Raw genomic sequence first — 16,677 nt, 5'->3', positions numbered from 1 at the left:
GTACAGAAGATTATTCACAAGCACAAATTCTAATATGCAAGACATTTAGTTTTTCTATATTAACCGTATTTTTCCACAACAACTTAATTTTTGTTTAAACCCCCTTTCTGCCCAGTGACAGAAACCTTCTCAGTCAGTTCAGTTGTTGTCCCCCCGTCCATCCTGCAGACAGGATGTTAAAGGGCTCAGGTAGCTCCAAGCCAGCAGGTGCTCTGGTGACAAGAAAGTGGATGTAGCTGGTCCTTGCTCAGCATCCCCACACTGCTGACTCTACCTCATGTCTGTCAGGAATTCTGTCATTCAACATTAGTTCATCCCTGGGCCCTGTTCATTCTCACCTCAAGACCTCATGACGCTCAGCTGTCTCAGCCACTCAGGCCTCCCTGACACATGACAAAACCTGTTCCTTTTTCTAAACGCCAACTGTGGGACATTAGATGGGGCTGCCTAAGGCACTTTGCCTTTTATATTCACTTCATGGCGGACCTGGGAAGCTCTGGGGTCTTATCAGCTTCCCGGTGCTCCCCTGCATCTATAAGGATGGGCAGGAGGCTCAAGTCCTTTCTTCCCCAGATCTGTGGATCCCTGGAGTGCATTCATCCCTCTCTCCCATCAAGAGAATTTAAGGGAAGTGTGGCCAGAACCACACTTTCCAGTTCTGTCTCCCCAGTGAGGAGACAAGCCCACCTGGCAGGGCAGGTGAGATAAAATGGTATTCTTTCAAATCTTTTGTTTATGCCCAGAACTTACAATTTAATCATTATGGAGGCCAAGAAGCCCACTACTGTCTGCCAGCTGGAGAACCAGGACTGAGAGCCAGAAGCTCCAATGTTTGAGGACAGGACTTGGATGTCCCAGCTGAAAAAAAGAGAGAGCAGATTTACCCTTCCTCCATGTTTTTGTTCTATTCAGGCCCTCAATGGATTGGATGATGGCCAGCCTCTTTGATGAGGGGGATCTTTTTTTTTTAATTATGTTATGTTAGTCACCATACAGTACTTCATTAGTTTTTGATGTAGTGTTCCATGATTCATTGTTTATGTATAACACCTGTGCTCCTTGCAATACGTGCCCTCCTTGAGGGGGATCTTTACTCACTGGGATACAATTCATCCCAAAACCTTCATTCCTACCACACCAGGTCTCCACTTTATTGGGACATTCAGACTCTTGAGCCCATCCCCTCACATCTTCATTTCTTTCTTTGTATAGCCTAGGACTCTTGTCTTTCATTTCAGCAACCTTCCTAACAAAATACACAATTCCACCACCCTTCTTCTGTTGGACCCATCTAAGAAAACACAAATCTTGGATCAATTCACCCGTTATGTAACTGAATGAATGTGAATTCGCTCCTCGGTGAGACACAGATAGAAACTATACCAGGTGGAATTGTCAGCCAAAGCAAAATTGATTAGATGCAATGAGGAACCATGCGTAATAACTTCCAAAGCTGTAACTCCCTGAGTGCAGTTGAGTGGGCTTCTTTTATTTAGGGTTAGGATAAATACTCAGAAAGGGGAGTTTTGTCAACACATGTAAATGTGGGTATAAGGTCATACATGCATACTTAGGAAACATGCCTATACATGCATCATATGTTATGTCATTAACAAGGAGGTTTGTGCTCCTCTTTAGGCAGAGATTTTAACATTATAATGGGGTAGATTTAACCGTCAGACACTCCATAATCCATCTGTGCAGGTGTGAGTCTGTGGTCGAGCTCAAACTGGTCTAGCCACTGGAGCTCTCCCTGTTGTTCGCCTCTAAAAGATAAGGTTAACATTCCTGTGAAGAAGAAGAGGGGGGTGGGGGTCAGTGGGGTTCTTCCTGGTGATAATTTTAACCTCATCAACCCTGTGGGGCACAGTTTCAGTTGTATCCCCTTTCTAGATCCTAGATCCTAGATTGACATTACTCCTGGAGGAAAATCACACAAGCACCCAGAAGGTGCTACTGCATGTGAACAAATTATGTTCTATTAGAAATTCATGCTCCTCAAACCCAACTAGTCCCTGGGGCCCCCGGGAAGCCATGTGGCTAGTTCCTACCTTTAACACTTTCCCAAAGTTTCTTCCTATACCACTTGCCCACTTGTTCTCAACAGATGACTTTGCTCCCTATATCATAGAAAAAATAGATGCCATCATCCAAGAAACTGCTCAACTCCATGCTCCAGACCCATAAACATTTGCTTCTATTCCCTTTCTTACCCCCGATCTATTTGGTTTGGAATCTATTTGATTCTAAAACTCCTGTGTTCTGTTTCTATCGGAGGGAGGGGGTAGCAGAGGTGGCAGAAGAGAAGAAAAAGGTGTTAGCAAGATGGTTATTTCTAATCTGTAGCCAAGCATAAATATAAAATAAAATTTGTGTTCATATTTAATGCAAAGTTTTGCATTTATTTATTTTGTTTTAGAAGCTTTAATATAAAATCATATCCTATCAAGCTCTATTAAAATATGTAGGTTTCTACACTATATTGTATACTTGAAACTAATATAGCACTGAATGTTAGCTACACCAGGATTAAAAAAAAAACCTTAATAATAAAATTTTTTAAAAGATAAAATCATTTCTTCTTTCTTGAGAGGATATCATAAGATCTTAGGAAAGTTACAGGTCAAACTTGAAAACTAAAACTTACCCTAGGGAGTTGAGCAGTGGTTGTATGTGTGCACATGAAGCAGATGTCAGCTGGTCAACTGCCCTCAAGCTATTTTTAGTTCCAAGGTAGAAGCCTATTGCACCAGGTATCAACTGTGTAGGATTTGGATGAGGATTTCAGGTGTCCCTGGCACATCCCGTCAGGCTTTGCCTTCCATTTCAGCTTTTTCCCAACTCTTTGCTTTCTCTTAAGCTCATAAAAAATCTTTCATGCTTATGTTTAATAGCTCCTTGTATGCAGTTTTCTGAGGTGATCACATATGAATCACTTTTTATCTTTTGTACCGCCATCAGCTTCAAGCTGTAGACATAAGATAATGTAACTCAATCACTATGTTCAAAGTAGGGGGGAAAAAATCAGAAAAGAAGCTTAGCTGCAAACTTGGAGGAGTTTTTAGATCACACATGTGATATTTTATGACTCACACATATTTTTTACAGTACAAAATTTATCTTCTCAACCAAGAAAAGGGATTCATTTCTAAACACTCACCATGGGTTATTGCAGATCTATGTATCGCTAACATGAAAAATCTGGCAGTGTTTTCTAAGGTCAGCTTCAGTATCTCTCACATGTTCACATTTTTACTGACTTTTTTTCATTCCCAAAGTTCTTTCCATCTATTCATTTCCCTTCAATATGTACACAATCTGTTTTATGTTCAAGGCCATGTTCAAGGCCACATTCTTATAAAAAGAGTGTTAAAAAAAAAAAAAACCCACAAGTAATGGCGCAGATAGTTCTTCCACACCTGGTCATGGAAAGATCCCAGAACTCCATGCACAGACTAGACTCCTCAGGTTAATACCACTGCACCATCCCTAGTGCCTCTCCATGTCCAGAGGCCTTATGTGCAATATCTCATTTTAGGACAACAGTGTGAGATACACTGAAATGAATGAGAACTCTGATGTCTAGAGAATCTAAATAACTTGTGCATGATCAAGTACATAGCCAGTGGAGAGAGTTAAGTCTATTAAAGGAATATGTCTCCAATTTGAACTTTATTGTATTTTTATTTTTCATTGTGCTAGTGTCTTGCTTATGAGGCTGTCAACTGATAAAGAGGCAATGTCCTAGACTCTGAACTCCCAATGGAATATCTAGAAAAGGTCTATCATCTTTTTTTGTAATCTAGACAGTCATCAATTTTGAGTTAGAGAGAAGTTTTACTTTGATATCCTTAGCCTTCTAGTGCAACTCTAATGGGGAACAGAAGTATATTAAGTACCTGCAGCCACTCTGCCTTTAGTCTATGTAATACAGCCAGACATGCATTAGAACCAAAGATCTGAGGACCAAGGAAGGTCAGAAAGTAGAAACAGTACAAACCAAGATTTATTGTATACTTATCTGATGCTTTCACTGTCCCCAGCATTTGTTTCCCAGAAATCAACACAAACTATCTGATATTTTTTTACTTCCCACAGAAGAGTGATACCAAGGACAGAGTCAGAGGGCCACAGATTATAAATCGGTATTAAGGTCATCTAAGGAGATGATGACCTCTAGTAATTTCCCCATTACAAAAGATTATCCTAATTATATGCCTAATAGTCAAAGTCATGAGAGATTTCCCCACATATACCAAGCACTTTGGCCTACTAACATATATTCAATTTGAGGGAAGACAAAGAATTTATTAATAATAAGATAATAAATTATAATATACTTGACTAGGGACTCTTCTTTTTACAGTGAAATTATGTCCGTTTCATTTATAGCAATAGAAGTACCATAGATTTGGCATTTAGCTCATTCTTCTGCATGGAAGAGCAAAGAGGGTGACCTTCTTGCAGCCAAGCTGACTCTGAAAGGAGAGTTTAAGGAGCTAAACCCCAGCAGGTTCAGCTCCTTACCCCAAATGCTACTGGGACTTCATCTCTCACTCACTTTCTGGGCTTTGCTAAAGGTACAGACTCCCTGCCTCTTCATACTTTCATTCCTAATGGCTGCCCCACCATCACCACAATGCCAACGACTACCACCAATGCCTGTAATCTGACACAAGAATACGGGCAGTTTTGTCTATAACTCACACATACTACTATGAAAAAAAATTACCTGCCCTTTTTTGGAGTCATGGCTTCATCTTTTTAGAAAGGAGAACACGTTTTCTAAACAGTATGGTGAAAGATTTGTACCTGTGGGCCAGATGAATAAGGCACAACTTAAACCTGAATGAAGAGCCAACATATCCTAGAATCCTAGTCACCTCTTTAATTTCAAGTTTGCTCAGCAATTTCCCATAGTAGTAGTGATCTTCTTAAAGTCATTCTCTCAGGCCACGTTATTACAAGGTCAAATATGAAGGCATTTACAGAAACAGTAGTGTCCTTTGAAGATGGCACCAAGGAGGAAAACACTGATGCTGTCATCTTCGCCACTAGTTAGTCCTTCTGTTTATCCTTTCTTGAGGAAGCCATCCTCAAAATCCACAGCAACAGTCAGATCTCCCTCTACAAATATGTTGATCTCCCCTCCACAATTTAAAAGCCAACACTGTCATTATTGGCCTCCTTCAACTTCTGGGAGACATCATGCCAATTACAGAGTTGCAAGTACACAGGGCTACCAGGGTTTCCAAGGGTGAGGAGAAGGGTGATGGGTTGGAGAACTCGAGAGCACAGCCTCCTGGCCACAACTGTGCCTGGGTTTCTTTATCAGTGCTGCCTAATCTCTTGGTTTGAGCCTCCAAAATTCAGATGACCTCACTGCTTTGCTTCCTGGTGCCCCTTCTTCCAAAGTTAACCTAAGCCATTTAAAACATAACTCAGGTGGATCCGTAATGATCCTTTACTAAGCAAAGTACATTTAACATGTATAAGTTCAGTTGACTGAGGCTTCCAAACAGGCTTGAGCAATTTCTACAGTTCATCAAGTATCACTCAATTTTTAATTCATACTCTATACCTTAAGTGCCAGATCCAGCCAATATAGGTAAAACCTCATCTAGTCCGAAATGTCTCATGTTCAGTTATACATTTGAGGCTATATACAGTTATTTTACAACTCATAAGCCCATTTCTACACCCTCATGCCCTCAGTTTGGGCTTCTCATTCTCACTAAGACATTCCAAATTTCATCCGTCTGAACTCTTCTATAGAACTAGAGGTCCAGTTCCTGTCTTTGACATCCAGCTGAAACAGAACAGAGACGGATTCAGGTTCCCTTGACCTTAACCACCAAATCCAGCATTCCTTGATAGCTAAAACTCTATGCCCATTGAGTAGCATATCTTGCAGGAATGCAGAGGCAGAAATGTTTACCCAAAAAAGGACTTGACTACAAAGACTGGCAAAAATCAGACCAAACCAGTCTGTACCAACTTTCACCCCAGCACTGAACTTTCACCCTTTCTCCCTCATTATAATATTAAAAATCATGCCCAAGGATGGAGATTTAACATGCTAACTAGACATGCAACCCATGAGGAAGCATGACCTTTAAGTGCACAGGTGCCAATAAATCTCTGCCTCTACATGCTTAACCCACCACCCTTTTCCTACCAAGTCCTCTTTAAAGCTCTCCCAACCTCTCCCTGGGGAGCCAGCCTGAAGAACTGTATCTTTTAAGATTATTTCCATTATTTAAATGTTTTTCAAATATGTATTCAAATTAAATGATTAGAGAAATGAAGTTTGAAAGATGAAGATAGGACTTTGCAGAAGCCACAGCCCAACTGTTGGAAGAGATTAAACATCCATAACTTGAGCACTACTCTACATCTGACACACTTAACTCTGCTCATCACAAACTCCTGTCACTCCTCTCTATCACTCTTTTTGGTGTCCTATATCAAATGACACTTTTATTGACTACTTTTTGTTTCAAGTTCCTATGCTAGGCATGGGGATATCACCAAGAGTGTAACATGTATTCTCTTTCTTTGAAGAGTTTAAAGGGTAATTGGAAAGACAAGACAGACAGGAAATTAAATAATAATGCAAGAGATAATAATAAGAGTGCAAAATAACAAGCAAGGCAGAACATGAAAAGTTGCCATGAGTTAAGGAAAGAGTTAGAGAGAGCCCTGGTACTTCTAAGAACCTGTTTTATACCAGGCTCTGTACTGGGTAGTTTTATAGTTTAAGCTTTTTAGACGGCAACATCATAGAATTAATGCTGTTTCCCTGAGTTTTGTCTATTTGAGCCTTCAGAATCTTGATTAGAATAGAAAATAGTCATGTAATATAGGAATTTACTACTATAACACAATTCTATCAAGTTGCTAATGTTAATCTCCCCATTCTATGAAAGAAAAACTTACAACTCATAAACATTCAGTAATTTACCCAAGGTCAAATATCCAATAGATAGAAAAAGCAATTTTTTTATTCTAGATTTTATGCAAGTTACACAAGAATTTAAGAGTATCTCAAACCCACACTCTGAAATAAGAACCAGATGGCCTTCCCTGTAGCTAAGTTAAGCATAAATATAAGTAGCACTACCCTAAAAGACATGAAGCAGGGTGTTTATATGAATGTGCAGTTGCTCCCTACTAAGGACCTGGTCAAAGTAGCCAGGACCTGTAGCTTGTGTAACCAAGGGTACCAAATCTAGTGTGGTCTGGTCAAGTTTTTATGCTGGACTTTTCTGATCCTTCAACTCGGCACTTCTAATGCCTGGGGAAGGTTTTTGCTTTCTTCCTTTCAGAGCTAGTGAGTGAAGTGAGGTATTACAAGGGAAGTGATTAATTCTTGGACTTTGCCCTTCATTTCTGATCCAGTAGGCTTGGGATGAGCCTGGTCATGGTAATCTGTTTTATGTTGATTCATAATCCACTCAAGTTCATCTTGGTGTTCACTGATGTTTAAGAATCTTTAATCCTCAAATGCATGTGTCAGGGCAAAACAGATTAGGTTTGGCTTCGGTGTAAGTGATTAAATAAAGGCCACTTTCAGTGATTCACCACTTGATTTCTCAAGCTACTTGCTTACTTCTACTAAGAGCTACAACATGCACTGTCTTAACCTAAGAAAGCTTCTCTTAAACAGAATATATTTTTGTGCCTATATTTTCCTTACCAGCTGTGCTTTCTTCCAGAATAATCATGCTTTGCTGCTAAATGAGTATGTGTGCAAAAATACTCTCTGCCAAGTTTCATATACATCAGCTAATTTATTCCTGTGACCACCTTCTGCAGTAGTCTACATCCCTGTTTTACTGCTTTAAAAAAGATTTAGAAATGAAATAATTTTCTTAAGTTCATGCAGCTAATACACGTTGGAGCTGAGTTTCAAACCAGATCTGTCTGATTCTAAATCATTCTTCTTCGATTTTTTTCCTCTTTGTCTTTTCTTTTCTTCCCAAGTCTTGAGTGCCATCATATTACCCACAGGCATCTCTTAGTCTTATTCCTGGCTCTGAAGACTGAGGCAGTTGAAACTTGGTGCTAGGTAGATTTCTACCTAGACTTTCAGCTCATATATGAGTCTTTGGATAATTTGTTGGTTTGACACACCACTAAAAAGACTAACAAGTTTACTGTTTGGTAATTTTGACTTTCATTGTGGAGACTATGCATAAATGTTGCCTAATGTTTATTCATTCATCTCATTCTTATTTAATATTATGGCACTGAGAGCAATTCTCACATTTGGCAGGGGGAGGAGGGAATCCCCCTACACCACCAAGCAATTCTCTGGACACCAGCTGGGTGTCCTACAATTCAACTCAATTCTGACACTATCTACCCATAGATTGCATCAGATTCCACAGGTTAAGAGTTCAGTCCCACAAGACTGCTGCCTCACCCACTTCAGATGCCAGTCACAAGCTTCTGTGACTGTCCGACTGACTCGCTACAGCTTGGAGGTTCCTATGACTTCCTCCTTGGGTTCAATTTATTTACTAGAGCAGCTCACAGAACTGAAAGAAACATTTTACATCCTAAATTACCAGTTTATTATAAAAGGCTATAACTCAGGAACAGCCAGATGGAAGAGATGCATAGGGCAAGGTATGGGGATAGTGTGTGGAGCTTCCATGCCACTCTTCACAAATATCCATTTGTTCACCAACCCAGAAACTCCCCAACCCAGTCCTCTTGGGTTTTTATGGAGTAATGAATTCATTAAGTCATTGGCCTTTGATAGGGACCTCCAGCCCCTCTCCCCTCCCAAGAGGCAGGAGGATAAGACTGAAAGTTCCAACCCTCTTAAGCACCATGGTTGGCTCCTCTTGCATCTCCCTGCCATTCTTAGGTGACCTGGGGGAACCAAAGTCACTTCCTTAATATGACAAAAGATTCCTTTACCACTTTCATCACTTAGCAATTCCAAGGCTTTTAGGAACTCTGTGCCAAGAATGAGGATGAAGGCCAAATATATATTTCTTATTATAAATCAAAAATTATAAATGCTTGCTTTTTATTGTAAAGATTGATTTCCCAGGAATGCAAGGTCTCCAATTGGAAAGAAAATATTTCTGTTACTGGACTTTTTTTTTTTCAGGTCTGATCAAAACCCTTAGCAACGATGTCACAATGGTTGATATTATCAAGGTGAAGGACAGTGAGAAGCAGTACAGCAATACTTGTCAGTTTCATAACTTTATATGGGCTTGACTGCAAGGAAGACAGCTAAAGATCATAGCCTCTTCTCCTGTACTAGGCTTCTGCTTCTAAAACTGGGCCCTATTTCTAAAACTTCAGACCATTCAGTAAATAATCCAGTAAGAATATATGTGTGCATTGGGCATCGTGCTAGGAATTGTGCCAAGAGAAATCCAAGGAAGAAAAAAAAACATGACTCCTACACTCTGAAAAATCTATCATCTATTTTTGGAAATGAAATATCATTGTGCAATTACGATGATAATGGTAGCTAAGGCATGATAGTGTCAAAATAAAATAAGATGGAGATCAGGCTTAAAGATCCCCTGAGCAGACAGAACCAGCTAAGCCACTTAAGCAAAACTTAGTCTAGCTTAGTTCATAAATGTAAATGCAATTTAACTCTAAAAATCATAAATGAAATGTGTCATCTTCCTAAAATGGGATAAGATAATCACTTTTAAACAATCCCCTGCCATCTGGAAACTTATATTGTAATAATCTGATAGTGATTATCATCATCATCATTGTAAAGGTTAAACGACTTCCTCGTTTTCACTTTATAAGCCATCCTGTAACATAATGCCTCTGAGCTTCATACCACTTTTGGGTTTGAAGTCTCCCTGTTCAAGACTATTTTGTTTCTCACTCAATAAAATATTCATATCAGGTAAATCTCTCTGAATTTTCTTTTGACAGTAGATATTCAGTACCGTGAAAGTTGAGATGTCAAAATAAGTGGGTGCCTCTTTGAGCCTAAGGAAGTCCTTGGAATGAAAAGAAAAAAATCATTTTACTATAAAATAGCCATCATATGGTATTAAGGAGAGCACATGTTGTGATGAGCACAGCGTGTTTTATGCAACTAATGAATCGTTGGAACACCACATCAAAAACTAATGATGTACTATATATTGGCTAACTGAACATAATGACAGTAATAATAATAAAATTAATTAATTAATTAATTAAATAGCCATCACATAACAACTCTGGCTTTTGTGGGCTCCGACCACTATCCTGTGGGCTTTGACCAGCAAAACCCATGGCGGCGGAAGTAATGACTTGAGACTATTGTTGAGTCAAGAGAGGTGAGAGGGAGCCTGAGGATAGACTCCCCAAGCCACTCTTAGACTCTCCTGTTTATTAATGCAAAGACTTTAGGTAATAAAGTGCAGAGCAGAGGCCTAAGTGCAGAGCAGGGGGTTACAAGATTCTTGAAGCAAACAAGGTAATTAATCTTAAGCAATTCAAAGGGTAGGCTTTACTATTTCTGGATATGAGTTTTCTATAGGTAAGGCAAAAGCAGGCAAGAATCCCACAAATTTGGTAGAGCCTGTACTAGATAAGCGAAGCATGTCCTGTTTTCCACAAGACAGGAAGCAGTTTTCTGCTATAACTTATTAACCCATGATTGTATGCCCACAGACTTTTATCCCATCAGAAAATGTTAACGGGTGTGCTTAAACAGGGTACTTTTTGTTCTCTGATGAAAAGATCAAAGAACGTTTGAATCTCTTCTAACACCTTCAGAAGTCAAGCCAGCAAAACTAGTTCACAAACATACTGGGTTTCATATAAATAAATGCATGCTAATCTTCAAACCCACTTGATTGATCTGCAGATAATCATCACTATAGATTGATCTGTACAGTAATCATCACTAAAACATTTTCATCATTACACGTAACATTTTCATAAACTTTAAGCCTTCTAAAGCAATTTCAAAGGTTTTATTTTTTATTTTTTATTTTATTTATTTTATTTATTTCTTATTATGTTATGTTAATCACCATACATTACATCATTAGTTTTTGATGTCGTGTTCCATGATTCATTGTTTGCTTATAACACCCAGTGCTCCATGCAGTAAGTGCCCTCCTTAATACCCATCACCAGGCTCACCCATTCCCCCACCCCCTCCCCTCTAGAACCCTCAGTTTGTTCTCCGAGTCCATAGTCTCCCATGGTTCGTCTTCCCTTCCAATTTTTCCCTCTTCATTTTTCCCTTCCATCTCCTAACAAAGTTTTTTTGTTTTTAAATGATAACTTCTGTCTAAGTGGCTTCTGTGTTACTCCTGGGCCAGTAAGTGTTGGGTCTCCCCTTGATGGTATTCTGGGTTTGGGAGCAATAGTGAAATGGAAGAGTACTCATTTTAACATTTACCGATAGTATCCTAAATTTTAAAGATAGACCACTGTTGGCAGTCATTGAGGAGTAAACTGGGAAAGTAGCAACAAAGAAGGCCACTTGAATATAAATTGCATGAAGGAATGTATCCTTAATGCTCAGAACATTACCTGGCACACAGTAAGCATTCATTTACCAGATTAATGACTGAAAAATACATATGAATGTAGTTGAAGATACAAATGAAAGGCATCACGTGCATTCTCCTTGATTATAAGTTCCCTCCAGCTCCATGAACCTTATGTATTTGCTATTTTACCTATTTAATGTCATACAACTCAGCACACTGGACAGTGTGTGAGTGAGTGTGTATGTGTGTGTGTGTGAGTGTGTGTGTGTGTGAAGGTAATAGTGAAATTACCTTCTTATGTGTCTGTCTCCTTTGCTAGACTCTGTACTCTGTGTCTCATAAATCTTTGTATCTTCAGCAATTAGCTCAGTGCCTGACACATCATAAGAATTATGAAATATTTTTGTTGAACTAGTCAACTACAATTTGAATAAATCTATTAATATCCTTCACTTTTTTTTTTTTTTGTCTAAAAATAAAATAAGTAGGTTGATCTGTAAGTGGTTCTCAGTGAATCACGATGTGGTACTTCCATATAGGAATATCTTGAGATGTACAAGGACAGTTTTCTGTTTTCCTAATGCCAGCGAGGTATCACTGGTTCTTATTGACTAAGTACCAGGTGAGCTAAATACATGGTAATCACTAAACTAGTCCCACACATTGAAGAATTGCCCTGCTCAAGCTGTCATAGTGAGACCATTCAGAATTTTATTCCCTAAAGTCCTTTCTAGTTCTAAAACTATGATTCTAAGTGGAAAATATATTTTAAAAATTATTGTTTCAATATGCAAAAATGAATATCAAGCTAACATCACCTAGTAAGCTCTTGCTTTGCTTCCTATTTGCCTTTAGCTATGTTTCTGGCTGACATGTTGCTCTCAGGTACAGTATGTGACTATATGAACGAAAAGGCCAATTTTTCTAGTGTGAACCCCAAACTACTATCCCTGTTCCTCGTGGATCCCAAACTAGCCTGGGAAATCTTTCCTGACCCTTGTACACCAATGCAGTTCCAGCTGATAGGATCTAGGAAATTGAGGAGAGCCAAAAGACTCTTTAGCACCCCCACCCCCAAAAAATCTATCAAAGCCCTCGAGACAAGGAATCTCCCTCCTATGAGCTATAAAAGTGATCTTCCGGTGGGCGGAGCAAGATGGTGGAGGAGTAGGAGACCTGGATTTCGTCTCCTCTCAGGAATTCAGCTGGATAGGGATCAAACCATTCTGAACACCTACAAACTCAACAGGAGATCAAAGAAAAGAAGAGCAACAACTCCCTCATCAGAAAAGCGACCACTTTCTGGAAGGTAGGACATGCGGAGAAGTGAATCCTAGGCGATATTCGGGAGGATAGACGGCGGGGGAGGGGCCTCCGTCAGCTGCTTCTGGCAAGTGATAGAGCTGCGGAGCACAAAATCGGAACTTTTAGAAGTCAGCTCCGCTGAGGGATGTCACTCCGGTGGCTAAGCGGGGGTGGAACTCTCCAGGACAGTGTGGTCTCAGGACCCTCGGGGTCACAGAAAGACCGGGGGTGCCTGAGTGTGGCAGAGCTCCCAGGTAACGGAGCAGGGAAGCCGGCTGCAGAGGCGGAGCCCAGGCACCGGCTCTCAGCTCGGGGTCGCCATAAACCGTGATCCGCGGCACAGTCGGGCCCCTGCTCCTCCAGCAGGGACCCAACAAGTGGCAGATCCGGGGAGACTCACCTTCCTCCCCCGGGAGGAGCCGCGCGGGAGTGCACCGCAAGGATCTGCTGGGTTTGGAGACTCCACATGGGGTCGGGTGCCAGAGATAGAAACATGCGGTCACAGGCCGGGTGAGCACACAGTGCAGCCGGAGACCGGGGAGACGGGAGTGACTGACAGCTTTTCTCTGGGGGCTCACTGAGGAGCGGGGCCCCAAGTTCTCGGCTCCTCCGGGGCAGAGATTGGAGGCCGCCATTTTCACCCTCCGCCTCCAAAGCTGTACGGAAAGCTCGCAGGGAACAAAAGCTCTGGAGAGCAAACCCGAGCAGATTACTTAGCCGGGAGGGGGCAAGGGCGGGGCAATTCCGCCTCTGGCAAAGGCATTTGGAAACCACGGCAACAGGCCCCTCCCCAGAAGATCAGCGACAACAGCCAGCCAAGACCAAGTTTACCGATCAATGAGAACGGCAGAACTCCAGCGCGAGGGGAATACTACACATAGAATTCATGGCTTTTTTACCATGATTCTTTAGTCTTTCAAAGTTAAGGTTTTTTTTTAATTGTTTTTTTTTTTTTGAATTTTTCTTTTTCCCTTTTTCCAACCAACATCTTATCAATCCCTTTTTTAAAAAAAACATTTTTATTTTTCATTTTTAGAGTCATATTCTATCCCTTCATAGTAGTTACTGTATTTTTGGCTTATATATATAAGTTGTTCTCTCTTTAAAATTTTGAGATAGTTTCTTCTAACAGATTAAAATATACCCTAAATCTCTAGTATATGGTGTTTTCTATTCCCCTGCCTGATCACATCCTCTCCCTTTTTTTTTTCTTTTTTTAAATCCTCTTCTTTCTTTTTTCAAACAACTTCTTATCAATTCCTTTTATAAAATTTTTTATAATTTCCATCTTTACAGTCATATTCCATCCCTTCATCATATCAACCCTTATTTTTGTACATATATAAGTTTTTCTTTCTTTAAAATTTTGGGAGGCCCTTTCTTCTAAAAGACCAAAATACACCCCAAATCTAGTGTGTGGCACTAGATACCATATACCAGCCTGATCTATATACCAGCCTGATCATATTTGATCACATTCTGGTTTTGTTGTTGTTGTTGTTGTTTTGTTTTGTTTATTTTTGTTTTTATCTTTTTCTTTTTTTTCTTTTTCTTTTTTTTCTCTTTCCCTTTCTTTTCCCACTGCTTCAGGTCTTTTCTGATTTGTTTAGAGTATATTTTCTGGGGACATTGTTACTCTGCTAGCATTTTGTTCTCTCATTCATCTATTTTCCTCTGCACAAAATGACAAGACGGAAAAAATCACCTCAACAAAAAGAACAGGAAGTAGTACCAACTGCCAGGGACCTACTCAATACGGACATTAGTACGATGTCAGATCTAGAGTTCAGAATCATCACTTTAAAGATACTAGCTGGGCTTGAAAAAAATATGGAAATTATTAGAGAAACCCTTTCTGGAGAAGTAAAAGAACTAAAATCCAACCAAGTAGAAATAAAAAAGGCTATTAATGAGGTGCAATCAAAAATGGGGGCGCTAACTGCTAGAATAAATGAGGCAGAAGAGAGAATCAGTAATATAGAAGATGAAATGATGGAAAATAAAGAAGCTGAGAAAAAGAGAGATAAACAACTACTGGATCACGAGGGCAGAATTCGAGAGATAAGCGATACCATAAGAAGAAACAACATTAAAATAATTGGGATCCCAGAAGAAGAAGAAAGAGAGAGAGGGGCAGAAGGTATAATGGAGCAAATTATAGCAGAGAACTTCCCTAATTTGGGGAAGGAAACAGGCATGAAAATCCAGGAAGCACAGAGAACCCCCCTCAAAATCAATAAAAATAGGTCAACACCCCGACATCTAATAGTAAAACTTCCGAGTCTCATAGACAAAGAGAAAATCCTGAGAGCAGCTCGGGAGAAGAGATATGTAACCTACAACGGTAGAAACATTAGATTGGCAACAGACCTATCCACAGAGACCTGGCAGGCCAGAAAGGACTGGCAAGATATATTCAGAGCACTAAATGAGAAAAATATGCAGCCAAGAATACTATATCCAGCTAGGCTGTCATTGAAAATAGAAGGAAAGATAGAAAGCTTCCAGGACAAACAAAACTAAAGGAATTTGCAAACACAAAACCAGCCCTACAAGAAATCTTGAAAGGGGTCCTCTAAGCAAAGAGAGACCCTAAAAGCAACACAGAACAGAAAGGAATACAGACAATATACAGTAACAGTCACCTTACAGGCAATACAATGGCACTAAATTCCTATCTTTCAATAGTTACCCTGAATGTAAATGGGCTAAATGCCCCCATCAAAAGACACAGGCTATCAGACTGGATTAAAAAACAAGACCCATCGATATGCTGTCTGCAAGAGACTCATTTTAGAACCAAAGACACCCCCAGATTGAAAGTGAGGGGGTGGAAAACCATTTACCATGCTAATGGACACCAAAAGAAAGCTGGGGTGGCAATCCTTATATCAGACAAATTAGATTTTAAACCAAAGACTGTAATAAGAGATGAGGAAGGACACTATATCATACTTAAAGGGTCTATCCAACAAGAAGATCTAACAATTGTAAATATCTATGCCCCTAACATGGGGGCAGCCAATTATATAAGGCAATTAATAACAAAAGCAAAGAAACACATCGACAACAATACAATAATAGTGGGGGACTTTAACACCCCCCTCACTGAAATGGACAGATCATCTAAGCAAAAGATCAACAAGGAAATAAAGACTTTAAATGACACACTGGACCAAATGGACTTCCCAGACATATTCAGAACATTCCATCCCAAAGCAACGGAATACACATTCTTCTCTAGTCCCCATGGAACATTCTCCAGAATAGATCACATCCTAGGTCATAAATCAGGTCTCAACCGGTACCAAAAGATTGGGATCATTCCCTGCCTATATTCAGACCACAATGCTTTGAAACTAGAACTCAATCACAAGAGGAAAGTCAGAAAGAACTCAAATACATGGAGGCTAAAGAGCATCCTACTGAAGAATGAATGGGTCAACCAGGAAATTAAAGAAGAATTAAAAAAATACATGGAAACCAATGAAAATGAAAACACAACTATACAAAATCTTTGGGATGCAGCAAAGGCAGTCCTAAGAGGAAAGTATATAGCAATACAAGCCTTTCTCAAGAAACAAGAAAGGTCTCAAGTACACAACCTAACCCTCCACCTAAAGGAGCTGGAGAAAGAACAGCAAATAAAGCCTAAACCCAGCAGAAGAGAAATAATAAAGATCAGAGCAGAAATCAATGAAATAGAAACTAAAAGAACAGTAGAACAGATCAACGAAACTATGAGCTTGTTCTTTGAAAGAATTAACAAGGTTGATAAACCCCTGGCCAGACTTCTCAAAAAGAGAAGAGAAATGACCCAAATCAACAAAATCATGAATGAAAGAGGAGAGAACACAACCAACACCAAAGAAATACAAACAAT

At 39.8% G+C, this 16,677-nt stretch overlaps 1 protein-coding gene across 1 annotated transcript in view; it reads left to right on the top strand.

Moving 5' to 3' along the window:
• MROH9 (maestro heat like repeat family member 9) overlaps positions 1 to 9,240 on the top strand; it is a 115,958-nt gene extending 106,718 nt beyond the window's left edge. Inside the window, exons 23-24 of the mRNA XM_064595528.1 lie at positions 4,953 to 5,057; positions 9,128 to 9,240. Of these exons, the coding sequence (XP_064451598.1) occupies positions 4,953 to 5,057; positions 9,128 to 9,240 (218 nt within the window). The remainder of the gene's footprint in view (positions 1 to 4,952; positions 5,058 to 9,127) is intronic.
• The last annotated feature ends 7,437 nt before the right edge of the window (positions 9,241 to 16,677 follow it).

The sequence above is a fragment of the Mirounga angustirostris genome, unplaced genomic scaffold, assembly GCF_029215605.1.
Source record: "Mirounga angustirostris isolate CCGP_5_RB_7025 unplaced genomic scaffold, mMirAng1.0.hap1 SCAF_6, whole genome shotgun sequence".
NCBI classification, from domain to species: Eukaryota; Metazoa; Chordata; class Mammalia; order Carnivora; family Phocidae; genus Mirounga; species Mirounga angustirostris.
This window is presented reverse-complemented; position numbering and strand designations above follow the sequence as displayed.